Below are 22,168 nucleotides of genomic sequence, written 5' to 3'. Positions count from 1 at the left end.
GGGAAGCTTTGGAACAGTGTTACTGACTCTTCAGAGACCTCCACGGGTAGCATTTTCACTGGAGTATATCCCCACTGGGCAGCAACCTGAGGCTCAACCATTTTACTAGCTAGATTCAGGTACAGAAAGGATGCCTTAAAGGTGACAGTGAAGTGATAGCTCTTGGCTTGGTTCTGAGAGAAAACGCAAATAGTAGCTCAGCTCCATTTATAGGAACCATCACGGAAAGTGTCTGAGATCTGAGTCACATGCACAAGTCACACAAAGCAAGACAGGTGGGGAGAGCAGAGTACACACACAGCTGAAGCGGATTATCTACCTTCCCAATTCACTGGGGGTCAGCAAAAAAACCAAACAAACAAACAACAAACAACCAAGAGAAACACAGTTGAGTTGCAAATGGTTAGTGAGAGAAAAGTGGCAGTCCCTCTGCTTTTATCTCTTTACCCCAAGCAGGAAGGCTGGAAAAGGCATAAGACCTGTCTTCAGCTTCAAGGTGGGCACTGACTGAGGTGCAGCTGGGCTCCCAAAGGGATGAACCTCCAATCCACACGGCCACTGACCACCTGCCTGTCAGCAGGAGGGGCTTACCCAGCTTCAGCTGTTCTGGTTTGTGGGAACGGTCTGGGTAGAGCAGGCTATGGTCAGAGGGGCTCCTTCACTGCTCCTTGGGGGCACTACTACTGCATCCTATGAAGAAGGGTTTCTGTACTGATTAGAACTACTAGAGACAAATTCTGGGAAAATCCATCTCAGGAAGTGTTTCTAGCTGCAAGAAGTCCACACTTAACATTATGTTTGAATCTTAATACTTGAAAACCTGTAGAGAAGACCTCTGTACTGAGGCCCTCAGACTGGTAGCTCGCATGACAACTGACCTATCCAGAGAAAAGTCAGCAGTAACATCTGAGGCGAATAAATGATTAGCCTTGTCTGTCAGATCAGAAAAGCTATTAAGTGCTGCCCTTTCACAAGCATCCCTAGTGGCAAGTGGCTTTTACTCCAGTGCCTCTTACCTTTTCCCCGTTTCATCCGCAGTCCCTTTGCCCTGTTTTTCAATGACAATCTTATCATTCATGCCAAACTTGCACTCTGGCATTCCACTCAGGTAACTCTTCATCACCACTCTGCCAGAGACATGGGCACTCAAAACCTGACCTGGTATAGGGAAGAGCACAGTTCAGAACACTTAGGCAAGTCCCACTCACAAACCTTGAAAGGGAGAAGGATACCAGCTCAACACCTCCTACTTACCCTGGGGGGACATCAAAAGATTCACACTCTCCAGCACATCAAGAAAGAGTTCATTGCGACGATATTTGATCCCTTCACGTCTCCATCCAATCTGTCCAGTCACCTGACTGGTGATCTGGGACTGCTCTTCCTTAGTCTGAAGGTAAGAAGTGACATCTTAGGCCTCTAGGTAAACTCAAATACTAAGAAGGCTTCCTCTAAGAGCAGATGCTTGCCATTTATTACACATAACTGCTTTTGACACTTACATATCAGTGCTGCCACAGGCCCCATGATTTGGTCACAAAAAATGCTCTTTTATCATTACAGCAACTACTACGCCTAACTAAAAACTGATCATAACAACAGTAGGAAAGGTTCTTCCATTTTGTTAGGCAGTCCATTAGGCTACATCTAGGTGAAGGGATGCATGGGCTCCACCAATGACATTCAAATCATGTCCGAGAGTCTCACATCAATCCATATGTTAAGCAGAGGCGCAGCAGACAGGCCAGTCCACATCCTTATCCAACATGAAACCCTAGGGCCACAAGTCAGCTGGTCCCCAAGGACTGCTGCTTAATGACTGCAGTCATTAGTTATACACCAACACTAACTTAACATGCATCTAACAACACCCAGGCTCTAAGCCTTCTAAGAGCACTAAGGATCATGTTGAGAGGCACAGGGAGGTTTCCTACCTGATGCTACAGGCGTGGTCCAGTCACACGCAGAAAGTCAAGAAGTAGATGAATAGCAGCATGTGTGGTGCACACAGGGTTAACAGGCAAGCAGGTCAATAGCAAGAAAAGGGAGGAAGGGAGAAAGAGGCAGGTTAGACTTCAGGCTACCTCAGGACAGGAACGAAGCAGGCCAGCTCATTAATTAGGTAGCTAATTAGCACAAATAAGATGAGGGGCTTTGACCTTTAGCTCCTCTCAGGAAACCCAGCACTCCTAGCAGTGAAATGGCTTTTCAGCCTTGGCCCATTATGCACCACCCAAATACAAGGTAGTGCTAAGCAAGTGACAGGCAGGCCAAATACCGCTCCCAGTAACGCTCCTACACAGAGCGGACTCCTTTTGTTGCCGTTCCTAAACCAAGCCCTGAATGTTCACCATGGCACAGATGCCCAGACTGAGAAGTACAAGGCATTCAGGACTGCAGACATCTTAAGTCTGGGTCCTGTATAAAGTTACACCCACGTTAATTCTGCCTACTCCGCCAGAATGCAGAAGTGGGTCCTGCCCCAGCAGCCTTGCACTGGGCCCACGGGGTGGCAGTACGTGATCTCAACTTTAGAACAGCAGTGGTTTCACACGTGCTCCGGGCATAGACACGGTCACTCCTTGAGCAAGCAAAGCCATTATTCTAATGCCTAAGAGGCAGAGGCAGAGCATTTTACATTCCCCTGGGAACTGCCCAGGTAAGTACTCAGTGTTGCACACAGTACCTCCCTCTTCCGTCCCACAAAAAAAACTCCTTATCTGCTGTGTTCCATGCTTTGTTCAGAGGAATGAGAGGCACACGTAGATATAATACCCAGTTCTCTGGCTTCCAATGGGACACTGATCACATGCTGATGTTCCCACCTCCTGCAACAGCACCAGTGCCATCAACCTACTCTACTGGTCACTGCAGAAAGTGACTGGATGGATCTGAAAGCAGACACCTGGGGAGTGCTGAAGCCAAGATCATCCAGCAGCATGAGTGTTCCCTATGGGAGGGACTGAAGGCACCCGGGTCTGAAAGTTGCCAGGACTGGAAGCTTCCCTCAGCTGGATGAAAAAGTCAGCTAAAATGGGACAAGAATATCTGACTTATTGTATGCAGCTGCTGGCATATTTATTCAGTTAAAGGCTACCAGCAGGTTTCCTGGACTCTGGCAGCTTGTGGCAGCCCCTCTCCTCACTTTCAAAAAGTGACACTAGCAGTTTAGCACTGAAGTATGTCTCGGGTCTGGGGAAAGCTCAGAGTTGACTGACACACTCGCAGAAAGCACTTGAAGGTGAAGAAAATAACAGCATTCAGCTTGTTAATTAAGCCTGGACAGATGCAGACAGAAGCTGCAGAGTAACAACTGGATACAGGGAGCACAGCTCCACCTCGAGGTGTAAGAGCAGGTTTAGCCTCTGCTGGAGGAAGATATCTGAGTCAAGGTCTGCATCAGTTCTGACACAAGACATCAGCGTGGCCTGCAGTCCTGCTACTTGAGTAGCAGGCTACTTCGTGGGTAGGGACTAGAAGGGAAACCACGTTACACACACCAGCATCTTTTAAAACCCGTGTGCCACACCAGTCCAATTCCCAGAGCACACGGGAACTTCCCTTGGCAAGCAACATAGTAATATCAGACCTACTTAAAAAAAATAAAGCAGATCTTGTATTCCAAGATAATCAGCTCTGGAAAGACCACTGTAGGCATACTGGGCATGTATTCAGAAGGTGGCAGCTCAGTATGCCTCAAATCGTTCATTAAGAAAAATGTCAAAAAGTTGGCGTTTGGGAAGTCTGCCATCACTGTGGATTTTGCTCCTTAAATTCAGCAGGACAAGCCCAAGGAAACCACCACCACAAAATAAGCAGTGATAAGGGAACATGGATGACAGGCCACCCAGTCCCAGATTCTGGCCATAGGTACCTGCCAGAAATTGTCTGCAAGTGACAGAGGAGCTGGAGGCTGGATGTACCAGAGCACAGAGCAGACAAGGAAATATGGCAAGTACTGGTTCAATTGCTGCTCTTGCCATGCTGTGTCTGGAAAGGATTACTTCTGCTTTTTGAACTGGGCTGCACAAAGATCCGGCACAGAGCAGAATAACTGCTTACCAACAAAAAGCTGTAGTACAAAGAGTTTTGGAAGGGAAGGACAAAACCTGCTGTTAAATGCAGCAAGATGCTGTGACAGTGGTTTGCACATAAACAGCACAGGAGTTTGTTAAAACAGACAAAAGCAAAAAAAGAGAGCTGGGGAAGGAAGTGAGGGTGGTGGTTAGTTTTGAGTTTTCCTAGGAACAGGAGCTGACTCAGCTATCTTGAGTGCTGACTGGCCAAAACGTCAGACTGCAGAAGGCCAGAGTGATTTACACTAGGGCTCGGGATGGGAGACCGAGACCGGATGAACTCTCATCTGGCCACTGATACATGCATGCCCTCTTGCAAAACACTGTTCTAGCAGAAAATACATTGCTCAGGGGGAGCTTCTCTCTCACTTCCTTCTGGAGATGCAGCTAGTCTTGCTACTAGTAGATTAAAAATTTAAAAAGGAGTTTTTAGGAAGTAATTGCTGATGAACTGAGTTGAAACAGAGCCTCCAGAGACTCTGACCTCTGCTTATCCTTAAGACCAACAGTCACCAGGCAGGCTCCTGTTCAGCACTTTGCTTCTGTTTGTACCTTGGGGCTGAAGTTTCACCCAGATCTCTGCTGCACACAGCTCCAGTACAAACTGACTCCCAGCTTTTCTCCCAACTCACCTGCTACTCAGGGGAGAGGACTGAGTTCTAGCCTAAGACCCCATTCTGAGTTGCACAGCTGTGTTAGATGGACAAGGTGAGCAATATTCCTTGGAGACACAAGAAACAGTGACTGTAACAGTCCTTTGGTTTCAGAGGTTGAACATGAGCTGTCCAAGATGGGAAACCTAATTCTGAGGACTGTAGCCTCAGGAGGATTAGAGCTCTGTAGAATCAGAGCTAGTTTAAAACACATTCCCACGAACAGTCCAATTCAAGTCTTTTTCCCCAGGTGCCCCTTATCTTCTACCTCCATGTCAACTTTGTTGCAAGGGTTAATACTGTGCCAAACACCCAGCAGAGATTCTCATCTCTAACACAAGAAAGCTCAGACTGTACTGATGCTGATCTGCAGAGATGTTACAGGCAGCAACAGAGTAACATACGCTTCCGGACAGCAAGATCCACAAGGCTGAAGAATACTTCATTGTAAGGCAGGCGTGAAAGCCTGACAGCTAAAAGCAATGAAGGCTGGTGGAAGACAGACCTGCTCCACAAGACTCACGCACAGAAGAGCTATTTCTGGTTCAGCAGGTAGATTTGTTTATCCTGTCAGAAGCTGACACAGAGCAGAGCCTGAAGCCAGCATTCATTTACATGCAAGCAACTGGCATTATGCTAGCTTAGGGCCCTTCCTCCTGCATCTTACCATGCACCAAGGAACACGAGGTGACACAAGCACAGTGACACCTATAAAACAAGACGCCACCCAGCTACATCCCTGCCAGGGTGTTCTCAATCTACTCGGGCACCTCCACTCAGCACAGGTCAAACGGTCAGTTGGTAATTCAGACCATACTTTCTTGAACAGAAAATTAATCAGCAGAGCAGTGCTGTACCCCAAATTCCTCTAGTTACCTGACTCTTGATGCCTTGCTGAGTGATGAAGGTCTTCAGGGCTCCTGTTTCAGAGTTCTGAGGATAGCCAAAGTCCAGGATTTCTACAGAAGAGTAGAAGAAGGTTAGTTCAGAGCTGCAAGGTATAACCACGCCAACCATGCTAACCATTCCTGTAAGGAGAGAGCCAATTAGTGCACAGACACTGCTTACACATTAAGTTTCTGGGTAAGTTGCTGGAGCATTCCTTACCAAGAGGAAAAAAACAACAGGCTTGCTAAATTGACTTCCCTGTGCAATATTTTGGAGAGGAGGGGTGATAGAAAGCTGTCAGCTGGCGAATTTGCTGTTTTTTCTAATTACAACTACACTTCAGGACTAAATATCAACTAATCTAGCTATGTGCACAGCACACATGGAGGAGTTTTTCCAAAAACATCCAAGGGACAATAAAGAAGCTTAATCCAACAGCAGAACAATCTGTTCTCACTGCATTTTCTTTAGGTGTTGATTTCTGTATGAAGATGTAATAAAAACTGAAACCTAAAAAAATAACAGCGGAGTAGTGGCACTGCAGGATGATCAGTGCAGGAGAGAAACAGATATTAACTGCAGACAGCTAGTGCACTGAACACCCACTCCCCTCAAAGAGGAAGTGAATAACCCACAAGAGATCTAGAGGGGAGAGACGACCACTAACATGAATACTGAGGAACACCGCACTGGCAGGTTTTGACCTCACTGTGCCACCAGGAGACAGCAGTGACTGACCAAGGCAGAGAAACAGCAGTCCCTTGAACCCATCAGTCACTGTGACCCTTGGCTAAGAGTCCCAGGACACACAAGCATCATGCCTTGTCTGGAAAACAAACTGAAGCATAACTAATACAAAGTGCTCATGTTATGTGAAACAGGGATAGCTCAAGGGCAATCTCCACAGGCAGGCTGATACCACGAGCAGCTGGAGTGACACTGTATTATCATTCTATGGTGAAATTTAGAGCTGTACCACTGGGGGAGGTAGGGCTGGGGACAGAGTAGGTTGGGTTTTATTTATTTCCTTCTGTCTCAGAACTGCCCGCAAGAGTAGCGACCAACTGCAGCCTGGGTTGACTGCTACCACACAGTGCTAGAGCCACCTGGGCACTAGCTGGGATGGCCGGCCTTATTGGTGCTAATGACAGCCCTCTTTACATGCCTCAGTATGACGACAGCCCTGCATCTACACGGGACCCACTCAGAAGCTGGGGTCCAGTATCAGCTGCCTCAGTTGTACAAGTGCACATCTCCCAACGCTTCAGCAAAGTGAGGCTCGAGATGTAACCTACACTTACAGTACAGGTGGCATTAGAAAACAGAGGAAGTAACTTGGAACTCAGTCACACATGTTAAAAATACTTCAAGGATCACCACTACAAACGAAGCTAATGGTTTTAGAATGACCAAGTGCAGTGTCACTGACAGGTAAGGGAAACATCTCACCATCCAGCAGCTCATAGATCAGCACAAAGTTGTTCTTTATGTTCTCCTCACTGATCTTCCCGAAGTAGGCAGTCATCACGTCACACATCTTGTAAAGAAACTCAAATACCATGGCAGCGTTGACATTCTGCTTGGTGACAGCAGCCAGCCAGATGTTGGAACGCTTGACATGGAAGAAACTTGTGCGGGCGATGTTGGTGACAGGCGAGCGTACCTGCTGCCGTGCGTGGATGACATTGACGCGGAAGGCATCAACAGCATTCCGCCTACGAGATCACCACCAAAGATAAGTTAGCACATCGTACGTGAAAACAAGCTGGCTGCACAGTTCTGATTATGCGATTACAGTCAGACACTGAACTATATACATCAAGCTCACTTAGGAAAGGCGCCTGGGGGTGTCTCTAAGAGGGACAAGTCAAGGCTCTGAGCAGTGTTAGACATTAAATTCTGCACAAACTAAAGGAAAGACAGAGCACTGCTAGTCTCTACGGAGCTTTGGACTACAGTGCAACTGTAGTCAGAAGGAGAAGCTAACCTCTGTCTGGAGTCACATGACAGAGGAACCTTCCCTTCAATTAAATTTGCTAGCACTCCCGATTGATTGCCATAGCTGGGAATAAACACAGTAGCAGCTTATGGCTCAAAGAGCAGCCCAGTTTTGACCAAACACCTAGTTTCTGTCTATTCTGCAGGCCCAGGCCTTCATACTCTTGCCCCAAAGCAAGATGTAGTCTCTCAAGATATTTGTCAATGGCAGTTCCTCCCAGACACACCATCAAGGAAAAAACAGCAAAACCTACCTGGGTCACCTGCAGAAGTCAGTGCCCAGGCACACCACAAAAGAGAGCTTCAGTTCCCAGATCCACCCCACCTCCCCACCCCAGGCACCATGGAGGGCAGGCTCAAAGCAGCAAGCAGGTTTAGGAACATTTTCAACTTTCCAGTTACATGTCCTCTCAAGTCTGCCAGGCTTCAGAAGAGGTCTCTTGCAGATGGACTTAGGGTCCCCACAGTGCAACATGCTAGTAGCACTGCATCACATACACTGCATGGTCCAATACCACTTACAGTAAAAAGGTTCTGCACAGTCCCAAAAAGATGCTGTGCAAGCTTCCCCTAGCTGCTTCCATCTTTAATCCAAACTGTCTACACACTAGGGACAGGGAATAAATCCCTCCTGGGTAAACAGGGATGTCCGAGTAGCATTCTGGACGCCAGCTCTGCCACACTAGAGTTTCCTTATCCTGTAGCTACAGGTCAGGATAAACTCCCCAAACTAGGTTAAAGTCCACCAATCCTAAGAACACAGGAAGGAAGCCCGAGTGCTTTATATGACAAGAACCAAGACTTCAAGCAATAGTCTACACGCCAAGCCAAGACTCATCTAGTTGTGCTTTATTATTCATACTGTTAGAGACTATGTAGAACAGTGGGTCTTCTGACTGCAGCATCAAGGCCATGGTACTGATTACACAGAACCATGTTTGAGAGCAGACAGTACTATTATCCTCACAAGCAAGGATACAGGCATACAAACGCTCATAAGCACTGAGGGCTGTCAACAATTCAGCAGACAGTTCCAAGTTTGAAAACAAAGGATATTCAAAGGAACATATGCTACCACAGCAGGTGTTTGCTCCTTGAAGGTCTGGGTACATATGTAGAAGCTTCATCAGTAAACATGCTCCCCCACAAGCGAAATTCTGGCCTTCAAATACTTCTCAGGTTTTATTGCTCCAGAAGGATTGCAAGTTTGGGTTAAATTAATATTTCATTTCTACCTGAGTTTTTTTCCGTAAGAAAGTAATTTAATCTACTATAAAATTAAAAAATCTGAAAGTCCCATTCCTCCCCTCCAGTAAACCTCGCAAGGGACATTCAGCTTGTTCTGGAGCGCTAGCCCTCCCAGCCTCAAGTTCTAGCCCGCTAGAACTAATACCAGAACCAGCATCCAGACTGGTGCATGCTAGAGGAGAAGCCTCAGGTCAGTGAAGCTTATCTAGCACACCAGATGCCCACTGTGCAGTGCCAGTCGTGGCCTACCACGCGTCTCTTACCTATTGCTACAGCAGCCAATGAGATGGGATGGACAGAAATGGCGCCAGCGGAGAAAGGAGGAGTGACAGCAACAAGAGAAAGGGTTAGAAACACACACACAAGGCACAATGAATCCAAAGAGATAAGAAGATACTAAACAGCACCCCCTCCCCCTGCTCCTGTGCACAAAAGGCCAAGGTGACACTGGATGGACCGTAACAAGCTGTGGCAGCAATGGAGCTCTCGCAAGGCACAACGCTGACATGCCATGGTCAGGCTGCCAGCGAGGACAGACTAGTGTTCGGCTGAATTTTAGGGCTAACTGGGTGTTTAGTCCAGATGAGCTGCATCCGTATCACATCAGTGATACCCAGTCTGCTCTGCTAATACATGTAGCAGGTCCTGGAGAGGAAAAAACCCCAAAGCCTCAATCCGAGGCATTGCCTGCGGACCATAAAGTACCAGGTATCTTCTTCCCAGTCTGCGTCAGAACCCAGCTGCAAGTCTGAGTGGGCATTTCTATGACAGTACTTCTCACTGAAGCTGTTTGGGTTGATGCCTTCTGGCTTGGCCCAGCCAACAGGAAATAAAGCAAGTTTGATAGAGCTGGAGCACATCTGGAGAGATACAGCACATCCTGCCGATTCAGACACTGCTCTATCCAGCTTGCACTTTCCCTTAAGGATCAAGAGCCATGAAGCTGAAGTGATGTATGAGAAGCTCAGAAACGAAATGCCTATTACATTTAAAGTGCATGCAGTTTGTCAGCTGCTCAGTTTCACATAGCCTCTTTTTATTAAATAGCTACAATCTTAAATGCAGGTAGGCTCTCCCAATGACTACATCACTGAAGAACAAGGCACTTGAAGATCACAGTAGAGCCCTCCATGGTATCCCGAATTAAATGCACAGTGCTTTGCCTTTTTTTTTTTTTAAGAGGCTGCTTATGCATGCAGCTAGCTGCTTATGGACAGAAGCACTACATGCACTAAAGCCAAAGTTGCAAGCAAAGAAAGTTCAAGTTTTGTAGTATTTCTGCCTTTAACGAAGTCAAGGGAAGGGTTTCTTCATTGACCATCTCTGCTCATTAACTGAACTAGTATGAGCTGATTTAGACCATTAAACTTGCAAGGCGAGGTGTTCTCATAACCACAGATAACCTTTACTCTCTCCCAACACGTAGGTTGGGGCTTCAGAATGCCAAAGGCAAGTGCCAAGACCAAAGAATCTTAAGGGTCAATCACTCATGGAGTCAGGCAGCAGCTATGCTCACTTCCCATTCAACCTACTTCCCAACAAGCTGGATGGGCTCAGCCCTCAGCACTTCGGATCTATCGTTAGAAATTAAGAACTGTATAGTACTCTAGAAGTCTATTACCTGGCTGTTTGACTAGAGACAGAACTCCTACAGAGTACAAGCTGCAGTATCATGGCTATTCCTTTCCCTACCTCCCTCTGAAGATTAGGATACTGAAAGCCTTTAAGTAGACCTGGTATTGATGCTAATGTTCAGACTAGGAAATGGCAAGATTCTCAGTTACTTGATTACACCAGAAGATGAGACACAGCCATTTTAAGACTTCTTGTTTCATAAGGTTACATGCCTAAAAAAATTCCAGACCAGGTCTGAAGACCTATTTCAGGAAGAATCCAACACCTTGGGGAGCAAGCTTAGTTAACAGCCAGGACCAGCTCCACCTAAGTCACAAGACTGACACTTTCACAGGAACCGAGTGGAGGATTTCACTCAAGGGAACACTGACTCCTGAAGTCCTACAGAAAACACTCAAATCTTTTTGGCATCTTTTGCCAAATGAAAAAGTTAAGATAGACTCAGGCAGGAAACCCTGTTTTCTAGTTTTGTCTGGCCAGCCAGAAGGAAGCGCTTTATCATGTACTGAACACAAGTCACTTACTTTGTAAGAGGAACAAGCCAAGATAAAAAGCAACAGAAGATCACTACATTAAAAATAACCACTTCATCCTCCACTTCGTATCTCCACAGCCAGAACGCCCTTTAAATTCAAAGCCTTCTTGAATAAACATCAGTTTGAGCACAATCCTATCTTTAAGTACTTTTACATTTGCCAGCCACAAAAAGAATATTTTTGTCAGAAACTGCAGTAACAGTGTCCCTAGCCCCGCCCCCCTTCTCAAAATTTATCTAGAATCCAGACAGGCTTGGCTCAGTCACTGTGACACCTATGCATTAGGGGAACTTTACAAAGTCAGAGCTGGCATATCAATTGCTCTGAAGAGCATCAGCTAACAAGTATTCAAGACTGAAATGAGTTAGCACAGCAGAAGAGGCAAAACTTTGTAGTTAGTTTTCTTCTTCAGAAATACAATGCTTCCTTGGCTCAGGTCTGTGTGGAAGCCCTGGAATAACTTAGTCAACCTTAAAACAGCTACTTTACTCTGCCCTTAGCTGACTTAGAACACGCCAAGAGATTTAAAGCTTATTAGGTGAAGCCTTACTACAGACACTGTGTCGACCACTACTCCAGAAACGAAGCAGTGCAAGCCTTGACTAGCTACTAGTTCTACACCAATTTTTAATCTCCACTAGACAATCAATAACCAGAAGGGACACGCTCTTCAGACTAGAGCAGTCTGAAGGCACACTGGCTTGACAGTTTTTTTGTAACTCGTGGCAAGAAGTTATTTCGCAGCACATCTTGCCACTATTCACTATGTAGATCTGGTAGAAACTATTTTTTCCTAAACTGGCCAGAAGGATCTCTCTTGTTGGACTTCGAACTAACACCTACCACAGCCCTGCTTCCATTAGCTATGTTTTGACTCTGTCAACTTCAGTGACTAACTTCCACCTAATGCCCAACACCAATGAAAACCCACTCAGAAGAACAGTGCTGTGCAAGAAGGCCACTTAAGGTTTTCAGTCCAAGCAGCACCATCACTTGATATCGAGATCCTTATAGCACTATCCACTTCCTATACAACACCAAACTTTTCGTAAGCTCCTTTCTGGGAACTAGCAGCCTAAGGATTGTACAAAACCTGTCTAAGCGAGCAACAGAACACTTGTGTGAAGTGTGAGACATCTACAATCTACTGAAGGCTTTCAGCACTTCCTACAACTTCAATTACCCGATGAATGTAAGCTTGTTACAAACAAGGGTGCCATACAAAGTTGGGAGTAGAGAATGCCAGCTTTAAGGGTAGAGCCGTGGTTACTGCGAAACTGCTTGCAGACGTAACTTTCAAAGTGCCAAAGACCATAGACAGTCTTCTGCATGCCCGTACTTGATGCTAGACATCTGTGTTTGAAACTAATTCAGAGCCCTGGTTATAGCATGTTCCCACATTACTGCTCCCATAAAGTTTTAACGATTATGGTGAGGCTGGTAGACTCCTGCAGTGGCAGTCCACATTGCTGAAGCATTTGGAGTAACAGCCAGATCTCTACCATCCAAAAGAACATCCTAGGTTTGCCTTCAGGCTATCCTTTACTACCATCTGTCAGTGACCAGGGCCTAACAAACTTTTTTTTTAAGTCTAGAGCAGCAAGTTGAGTTGCAGTCTTACATGCATGCACAGCTAATGCAAAACAAAGCAGCTCTGGGTTGTTATCCACACCAAAATGAGACAGAAATGCAAAGACCAGGGATGCAGCAGAAGCACTTACCCAATGTCATCCCGGTAGACTCGAGAGATTAAAACCTCTCCTTTGTGATTATAGATGAATAAGCCTCCGATCATGATGGAACGTTAGTCTTCTCTTCCCATGTTGCTTAAGACCTGAAGCAAGAGAGGGCATATGTTAGTCAGCCACATGGCAACAGGCAACACAGCAGGCACCGACTTTGACACCCGCTGGCTGTTAGCCAGGGCTTACACACCTTTTGTCACACACGTGCCCAGCCAGAAGCACAAAGCACTTCCTACAACACCTGTGGTGGTGAGGACCCAATAGCACACATCTCAATGCCACCGGAGTAACGAACCCCAGTGGACTGCAGGGAGGGACAGGAGGAGGGCATGCTCAGAGATATTCCTGCAAGTCTGATGGTGTAGGCTACTTCACCTAACTCATCTGGTTACATCTGGCCAGGCTGGCACATCGCTGAGGCCCAGTAGGGCAGCTAGCAACTCAGGAGCGGTTCGGATGCTGGAAGCGACTGCCTGCCTCACGCTTACATCCTGGAGAAGAGAGTACACAGCTCCTTACTTACAAAGGACTATTAGAACCAGTGTTTTACTCTGGAGACGAGGAAAGTTGCCTTATTGCTGTGGTGACAGATGACGCTTTTTGATCTGCTGGGATTTTATACGGTAAAGTGTGTGTTCCCAGTGCACAGCAGACTGTATGCACCACCACAGACCTACGCCCCTAACTACATGCCAGTTTCTCCAGGTCAGCGTTCCCTCATGTTTGCTGCAGAGCTGCCCCTCTGAGGCACGCAGTAACACAGACTCCACGGGAAAGCCCAAGGGAACAGCCTTGTTCCAGACCTCAGGAGCCATGGCAGGAATCCTGACAGAGGCCCAGCTGAGGGACTTCCTGAGTTTGTCTGAAACAACTCAAGAGCTCAGGTGTAGGTGAGTACATACAGCTACCCCGCATCCTGTAACACGAGGCTCTGAATGCAACTGCCATCTGTAGCTTGGACTGAACCTTAAAATTAGCACTGAATAGCTGGTGGCTTACTCCTCACTCCATTCATCAGCGTGGATGGATCAAGCTTCAGGTATTAGTAGTGTCTGGCCTACCCCCTGAATGCAAGGGAAAACACAGGCCTGAAACTACAAGCAAACCAAAGACCCTTTATTTCTACTAAAAAGTGTCTATCTGCCCAATGACCAAGATACAAATCAGATTCAATTCTTAGTTAGGCTTTTTTGCACGCAGTTCACACAGCTCCAAGATGTCAGAAGCCTAGGAAGACTGCTGAACTTAGAGACAATCATTCCACAGTAGCAACCATTGATCTAGTTGGTCCAGTAATGCAACCCTTCTAACCATCACATTTGCAGGTAAGGATTATTTAAGCAGCATCTTGACAAAACTGAACACAGATCTGCTTGGGACCATAGCTACCTAGTAGTACAGGCTGCATTAATAACCAGACACACAGAGCTAGCAGTTGTCATTAGCCAGGTAAGCTTTTTAGACAGCAGCTCATTCATAGTATTTCTTACCCACATACCAGTCGCAGTGCAGCTGTGAGACCAAAAGCAGCTCACTGGTTTAATAAAGCAAAGGGTGATGGGGAACTGCTACAATACACGTGGAGTCTATATATGGTTATGTTTTAACTGCTTTCACAGCTTAGAATTAACGTCTTCAGCAAGAGTCCTCAGACCTAATTTCTAGCATCTTGCACTCAAGATGTAAGGATACAGCATAAAAGGTGATCAGAGGAAACAGGGTCATCCTAGTTACTTAAGCTATTTGGTCTTCGGCATCTGGAGTGCTTGTTCAAGAAATAATTTTTATGTAGCAATGTTACAGCCTTTGCTGGTCCCTGGCAGCAGTACTGAGCAACACCTCAGCATCCAAATCAAGAGCTGCCTGGCCACAAGGTGCCATCGGAGGGGGAGATCTCAGCCATGAGCCACTTTAACTGGTGGCTAGCACCACAGAAGTTGCCCTCTCAAACTGCTAATCTTCTCCTGCTTCAAAGGAAGATCATTCTGAAGAGAACTAAAAAGCTGGTAGACATTACTGAGGCAGAAGACAGGTTGATTTTATTTTTTTTAAATACACAACTACTTTACCAGATCCCATTCCTGTAGTCCTATGCATTCCTACTCACTTAGGTTTAAGTCGTAATACCCATTCTAGCAACTGCTTGGTTGGCTTAGTCCAGAGAAGAGCAGTGCAAAAGTGATAGGGCAAGCCTCGTGACTAGGTCTTGGGATGATCACATAGGTATTTCTCAGCTTTGGCATTGCAGGGCATTAGATAACAAACCACCTCCATGCTGCTGTTGGGTGTAGGCTAACCCACCCTACTAAGTCTGGGGTGGGTGGAAAGGATAGGGAGAGGCTAGCCTAGAGCAGATGCTGACAGTGAACCGATATGTGTTTGCTCCGGAACACAGGAAAAACCGAAGTTGAAGTGACCTAGCCTCAGATCAACTCAAAGGTCAGAAAAAAAAAAGAATATAAAGCAATACACACATCAGTGGGACAAATGGACTTCCAGGGTAGAAACCTGGAGTATTAAGAGTAACGTATCCTCTTGAAGTTATGTTCAAGAAACTAAAGTTGCTGCCTATTTGAAGGAAATACTGCAGGCATGAGCTCTGTGCTGAAACAAGATTTATAGCACAGCCACTAGTCTTAATTTCAGAAATACAGAAAAGGAACTTTAAATTTCATAAGCCTTTACAGCAACATATTTAGCTACACCTAATGATTCCTCAGCAAGTAACATTACACATACTTCTCTGCTATGGGTCTTCAGTTACCAGATGGCTGCTTCTGCTCATTAAAATGAAAAAGAATCAAAAAGTCAGTTGTTAAGTCAAAATAGCGAGAAACAGACAGACAAGCATTTTCCTAAGGCTCACTAGTGAGCTTCCTGGCTTTTACTCCCACATTGTGCAGGTTGAATGTCTCTGGCTATTAACAGGCTGCCTCCTGCCACTTGTCAGTGGCTTCATGTGGCACTGTCATCAACATTTTTTGATGTCTGAGACTCCATCTAACACCAAAAAGGTTTTCAAATTTGTTTTTCTTCCATTACCATTAGTCACCCTTTATAACTTCAGGATATTAATATTTCATTTACTTCCAGAAGTTGTGGTAACCAATGTTAAGTCAGAGGCAGCAATTTCCAAGATTCCCATGCATTTACAGAGTGGGAAAAGCCTTGTGTAGCTCCTCACTGTCCCATGTCGGGGGACCGAGGCCTCGCAGTGTAGCTGGCAGCAAGGACAGCATCCCCACGCCAGAAGACAGAGACAATTCTGTTGGTCAGAACAAAACCAGGTTCTGAAACTTAAGGAAGGGGCTGTTCCACAGACCTACAATGATTTACGTGAAACACACACAGCTCTAACAGGCCACTGAAAGGCAGCATGCAGGGCAGGGCCAGAACCCAAAACACAGAGAGCATGTTTGAATACAGCTGCCCAACAAGTCTGGCAGACGCTGAAGCTGTAACTCAGCAAACATTTGAAAGGTTATTCATGCAGGCCAAATGATAAGAAGAAAACCATTTATGACAATGAAAGCAACGTGTTGCCTGCTCTAGGAAATTCTTTTCTAATTAGTATTTTTTCATTCCAGATAAGAGACAAGGATGTCTTTTCAGACTGCTACAGCAGTACATTCAGAGATGGACTATTGCTGCCAAAGGGGAAGAGGAGTTCCTGCATCCTCTTCCAGACTTACATTGTATCGAACAGTTTCCTGGAAGCTTATGCAACTGGTCAAAGCTGGATCATACGAATACCACAAACCCTTTCCAGAAGATTCCTAGAAAGCACATCCTAGTCTTAAAAAAAATAATCTTCCTCTTGGGTTTTAATGCCGCTTAAGTTATTTGTTGCACTATTTTTAGCATAAAGGAAACATCTGCTTTGATTAGCAACAGGATCAGACACACAGCATATACAAGACACAGCATCTTGCTAGCATGACAAGCCAATTGCTTTCTGAAAAAGCCTTGATTTGAATATTTACTACATTACTATAAACACGTAGAAGACTGTTGACCAAGCTTCATGTTGGAAATTAAAATCCTTCTCTTAAGATGATCTGCAAACTTTAAATGTTGATTGAGATAATCAGGCTATGCTTTCTCATATGTTAGGTTAGAACATATTCTGTAATAATTCCACTTACATTGCAGGCAAAAATATCAGCATTTTTAATTGCATCACAGTACTAGGCAGCAGGGTCAACTGCTTGCTTATCCTATAGGTTAGTAAAAACATGTTAGATGGAGAGTAGATACAGCACGATTCAAGTGCTTTTAGTCTTTTACACAATTCTTTGTCAATGCAAAGAAATGCTAGGCTTCTTCCTCATACAAATATACTGGGAGCCGAGTTCAGGCTTCAAACTTTCCACTCACAGTTAGCTCCTAACCTAACTAGTTCCATTTGCACATTTAAGAGCCACATTGGTTCACGCTGCAGAGCTGTTAGCTCAGTGTCCGGTCTCTGACATCGGCAACAAAGAGACAGTCAGATAACAGTAAGGACAGGTCAAGAAAACGCTCCCCAGGAGATCCCCCTGCAATGGCCCATTTTAGAACTCTCAGTGGATATCTAAAGTATTTGCCCAGTTTCCTCCCACATCTCTGCATCAGCAGCATCCCAAGGCAAAAAAAGTCTACGGGTTTACAACTGCTGTATAAAACACCCTCCTTTTTGTTTCAAGTCTGCTTCTTCTTCCGCTGCCCAGCTTTGTTTAATGGCCTCCAGTTCAAGTGCAATTCAGAACCAGCCCCCATACTCTTATCTCCAGGCCACTCAGGATTTTGCAGATCTTCTCCACTGCCCCTTTCCCAGAATGAGATGTTCCCACCTCACTCAGCTGCTGTCCACAAGGAAATTGCTTTATGCTTTGGTCTTTCTCAGTGCCTTCCTCTAAACATTTTTCTTCTGGAAGTGAGCACAAAACTGCACAAGTTATTCAAGATGTAAGCAAACCACGACACAGACAATATGACAATCACACATATCCTGCTTTGATCTTTTCCTAGTGGTTCTTGATACTTGACTTACATTTTTAAATCACCACTCAGCAAGAAGCTAACAACGTCATCATTTTCATTGTAGGGAAGTGATCATGTCCCTGTACTCGGCACTGGTGAGGCTGCACCTTGAGTACTGTGTTCAGTTTTGGGCCCCTCACTGCAAAAAGGACATTGAGGTGCTGGAGCGTGTCCAGAGAAGGGCAGTGAGGCTGGTGAAGGGTCTGGAGAACAAGTCTTACAAGAAGCAGCGGAGGGAACTGGGGTTGTTTAGTCTGGAGAAGAGGAGGCTGAGGGGAGACCTTTTTGCTCCCCTGAAAGGCGGTTGTAGTGAGGCAGGTGTCGGTCTCTTCTCCCAGAAAACTAGTGATAGGATGAGAGGCAATGGCCTCAACTTGCATCAGGGGAAGTTTAGATTGGATATCAGGAAAAATGTCTTTACTGAAAGAGTGGTCAGGCATTGGAACAGGCTGCCCAGGGAAGCGGTGGAGTCACCATCCCTGGAGGTGTTCAAAAAACGTGTAGACGTGGCACTTCGGGACATGGTTTAGTAGGCGTGGTAGTGTTGGGGTGACGGTTGGACTTCATGAACTTAAGAGGTCTTTTCCAACCTTAATGATTCTATGATCTGTCATAACTCCAAGATCACACTGAATTTGGTCTTCAAGGTGATTAACAACACTACAAGTGAAGGTAGAATTGGCTTTGCTCCCTAATCCACCTATCTGCTATATGCACTGTTGTACCTTTACATACCTCGAATTTAGCATGACATTTTATAGCCCCATCACTGCACCTTTATGCCATTTTTGACCTCTTTTGCCCTTACTACTCTGAATACCCTCATATCTACACCCCAGCACACCCACACACACCCACACCCCCCACTACTGACCAGGATTGCTCTTATTGCAAATCCTCATTTGCTACAGGAGACGACCATGCAGAGAGATCTGCCACCATCCAGCTGACACGTACCAGCCGTGTGACGCTGGTAATGCAACTCAATATTGAACAACCTGCTCAAAGCCAGAAAGTGACTGGGGCTCTGTGCTTTGTGAACCCCTGGCTAACACCCGAGGCAGCAGTTTCACTGACTACAGATTTAGCCACAGGACCAGGACCATTCTGCCCATTTGTTTCATAATGGCAGCCTACCAGCATAAATACACGACAGCTGCACTAGCGATATTTCATACACAGCAGCAGCTTGCCTCCACACCAGTTATGATTCTCCTCAAGCCTCAAAAAACTCCACAGTTCTATAGCTCTACAGATTAAACTTGAAATCATCTTTAAGTACAACTTACCTAACTCAATTTGTGTCAGACAACTAGCAAAGTGTTTCCAGGTACCAAGCAAAGTCACATGGGCACTAAGTACAGTGAATACAATGCAACAGCTTTAGGTGACAAACCCCATTGTACCAGCTATCCGTCAGGCCTCCACAGTACTTGGAGGACACAGGCAGTATAAACCTCTTGCTGCACTCACATCTCACGACATCATGGACGAAAGAGGTCTCAAGCACACAAGTTATTTAACACAATTACAAAGCAGATCTTCCTTGCTCTGCTCAACTTCTGCAGTCCAGCATCTTGAAGATGAGTTCCAAACAGACAGCATGACGGCATCAACACAGCCTCCAAGTTCGGTTTGGTACAGTGCCGCTCTCTCAGTCAGCCTTCACCAAGTTCGCCCATGATGGAAGTTCAGGAAACACTGACAACATTCCAGTCTTCTGCCCAAGCCTTGCATTCCATCCCCCCAAACACAAGATCAGAGTGACCACACTCCCTCCCCACTACAGTTACTTTCGTCAGCTAATAGGAGCATGTCCACACAGCTGGAAACTGAAGAGGTGGAATGACTAGCCCAGAGATATATGAACAGATGAGAGGAAAGCTATACAAAGGGCAGCATGCAAAAGAAAGTTGCTTAAAGCTTAGCAAGAAGAATGGCTCTTTAAGATGACAATGGCATTCCCTGAAGTGGCTGCAATGAAAACAAGCCTGCTTTGTTTTGATCCTCATTTGTGTTTTGGTACAAGTTTCACAGATACATCTTGCAACTATTTCAAGGTTACACTGCCATTAGAATGGGGTTTTTAGTGGTACCGTTCAGACTCGGTATGACCTTCCACACGTTTTTAAACAACGAATAGTTTTCAGATCAGCTTTGAAAATGAAAGAGCCTAGTGTCTGTAAATGGTTAAGAACTGCAGGGAACAGGGCTCAAATTAATTCGAGACTGACATTCAGTGACTCATGGCTGCTGGAATCAGAAGTCCCCAGAATATGAAAGCCACCACAGGAGATGGGTTTGTCTGCTTGCTGTACCTAAGCGACATGACTCAGAAAGCTTCCCAGCATTGCTCAATCAGCTCTCAATGACTCATTCTGCTCCTCTCCGCAGTCAGCCTTTTCTAGGAAGCTTGCCCTACACGTTTTTGAGTTTCCTCAGGCTAATAGCTCACTGCGAGACACAGCTCAAAAGCAAAGCCCATTATTTCTTTAACTGTTTATCACTAAGTGCATGGAAATCAAGATGACTCTAGCTGAAACCTTTGGGTTAATGGTCCATCAACTGCATTTGCAGAGCTTTGCAGCTCCACTCCTTCTGTTTCACTAGCTTGAACATATGGCGACCCACTCCACACTGCTAGCTACAGCCTTGTTTTCTAGTTATAGTACGGATGGATTTATTCTAGTTAAGGCACAGAGAAGGTCCACATGAGTGTTGAATTCGCACCAGCTGGTGACTAATCACCTTAATTTAGGAACAACAGTCCTCTCTCAACACACTCTGCATTCTTCAAGCAGCTAGCTACTGGGGTAGGAGTCACATCTCACATCTGAATGCTGCTCCTACAAATACCTAAGGCCAGTACGCTTCCTACTCTGCTGCCAAGTATTTGCATTGCCATACACTTCAATTTCAACCCATAAATAGACAGGAAAAGGATCATGAAGAGCATCATAAACAAACCACATACTTATACATGCTTATAAACCCACTAGGAGTTAAGGCTACATGGAAATGCCTTTCCAGAATGCCCTTTCACTCAAATGAAGATTAGAGCATTAAGATACACTTTTATAGGAACTATGGCAAAGTTTCAACATTAAGACAGCCAGCTACAAAAAAAGAGCATGTATAAAACCAAAATGCTGAGATGCAGATTTGAATGCATTTCAGCAGTTACATAACTGAACAGCAGCAGGATTAGCTGGACCTACAGTGACCGACATGGTAACGTGCACCTTCTTCAAAGAGTCAAGCATCCTCATCTCAAATCAAGTCACTGCTCATGCTGTGCAGGTGATGCACATCAGGGAGCATCCCTCTCTCAAACCATCATGACATATTACACAAAGCCCCAGAGGCCAGTCTGCAGCAGGTTATCTGCAGACCATAACCAAGGGAGTCCAGAGAAAGACAAATACACAATAAAGCATAGTATCTCAAAACCTGCTTTTGTCCGTGATTCTATGATAGATAGAAAATGCTCTATTTGTTAGGTCTGACCTAAAGACAGGTGGTTCTCCAAATGCCATCAGACTTTGCCCTTTCAGGCCTACATTGTGCCACACGCTTGGAATGTGAGGGCGCAGTCAGGAGCACAGGCTCACGCCGCAGTATCCTGCTGTGGGGCTGTCAGCAGCTTCACATATTCTGAGATGCAACAAGTGGCTGAATTGAGAGCTACCTAGTGAGATGATGCACTAAACCTGCACTTAGCAAGAGGAGATCCAGCAGCTCCCTCCTGTAGCACGCAAGAGCCGAGCCTTTCACTTCCATTGCCTGTTCATGGATTCTGACCCAGAATCCATGCGGAAAATGAACAACATACAACAAGCAGCCTTCTTAGAGTAAACGAGGCAGACATAAGGAAGGGACTAACAAGCATAATTTGTTCTCTCTGTGATGATTTGTTTGTGTTTGCAGCAACTCTTCCCGAAACACCACAGCAAACACTACCAATTCTCCAGCCTTAGTCCAATGCTTTAGCCTCCCAGTCTCTCCACCTGAGAAGCCACAGCAACACACCAGCAACAAAACATCACTTTAGTACCCCAACCATCTGTTCATTAGGGTATGAAAGACAAAGCTGAATTCTAGCCTAAACCCCAGATATACAGACATTCAAACAAGTGATTTTGTCCAATACATTTGTCCCATAACCTGAAGTCTTCCAGGTGACACCACACAGACCATTAATCCTTCCCTGCAGCAGCAGGAACCGTGCTAGCTTCATCCCACATTACACACTTCAGAACACAGCTGTTTGCCTTTTATAACTATATTTGCACAAATGAGAACAAAAAAACCCAAACAGTGAATTGTTAGTCAGTTTTCTGCAGTGGTACGAGGCAACATGTCTGCAG

General features: G+C 45.5%; 1 protein-coding gene across 2 annotated transcripts in view; it reads right to left on the bottom strand.

The window, feature by feature from the left end:
- The window catches only part of AP2M1 (adaptor related protein complex 2 subunit mu 1), a 31,357-nt gene that overhangs the window by 5,156 nt on the left and 4,033 nt on the right, over positions 1 to 22,168 (bottom strand). For both annotated transcript variants that reach the window (XM_075418205.1, XM_075418206.1), the window contains 5 exons: positions 12,756 to 12,868; positions 7,067 to 7,332; positions 5,606 to 5,688; positions 1,255 to 1,390; positions 1,017 to 1,158 (listed from right to left, as the gene is read on the bottom strand). In XM_075418205.1, coding sequence (XP_075274320.1) covers positions 1,017 to 1,158; positions 1,255 to 1,390; positions 5,606 to 5,688; positions 7,067 to 7,332; positions 12,756 to 12,829 — 701 coding nt within the window. In that variant the 5' untranslated portion in view covers positions 12,830 to 12,868. The remainder of the gene's footprint in view (positions 1 to 1,016; positions 1,159 to 1,254; positions 1,391 to 5,605; positions 5,689 to 7,066; positions 7,333 to 12,755; positions 12,869 to 22,168) is intronic.

This window comes from Opisthocomus hoazin, chromosome 4 (genome assembly GCF_030867145.1).
Source record: "Opisthocomus hoazin isolate bOpiHoa1 chromosome 4, bOpiHoa1.hap1, whole genome shotgun sequence".
Classification (NCBI taxonomy): Eukaryota; Metazoa; Chordata; class Aves; order Opisthocomiformes; family Opisthocomidae; genus Opisthocomus; species Opisthocomus hoazin.
Note: the sequence above shows the minus strand (reverse complement) of the source record. Positions and strands in the feature narration are given on the sequence as shown.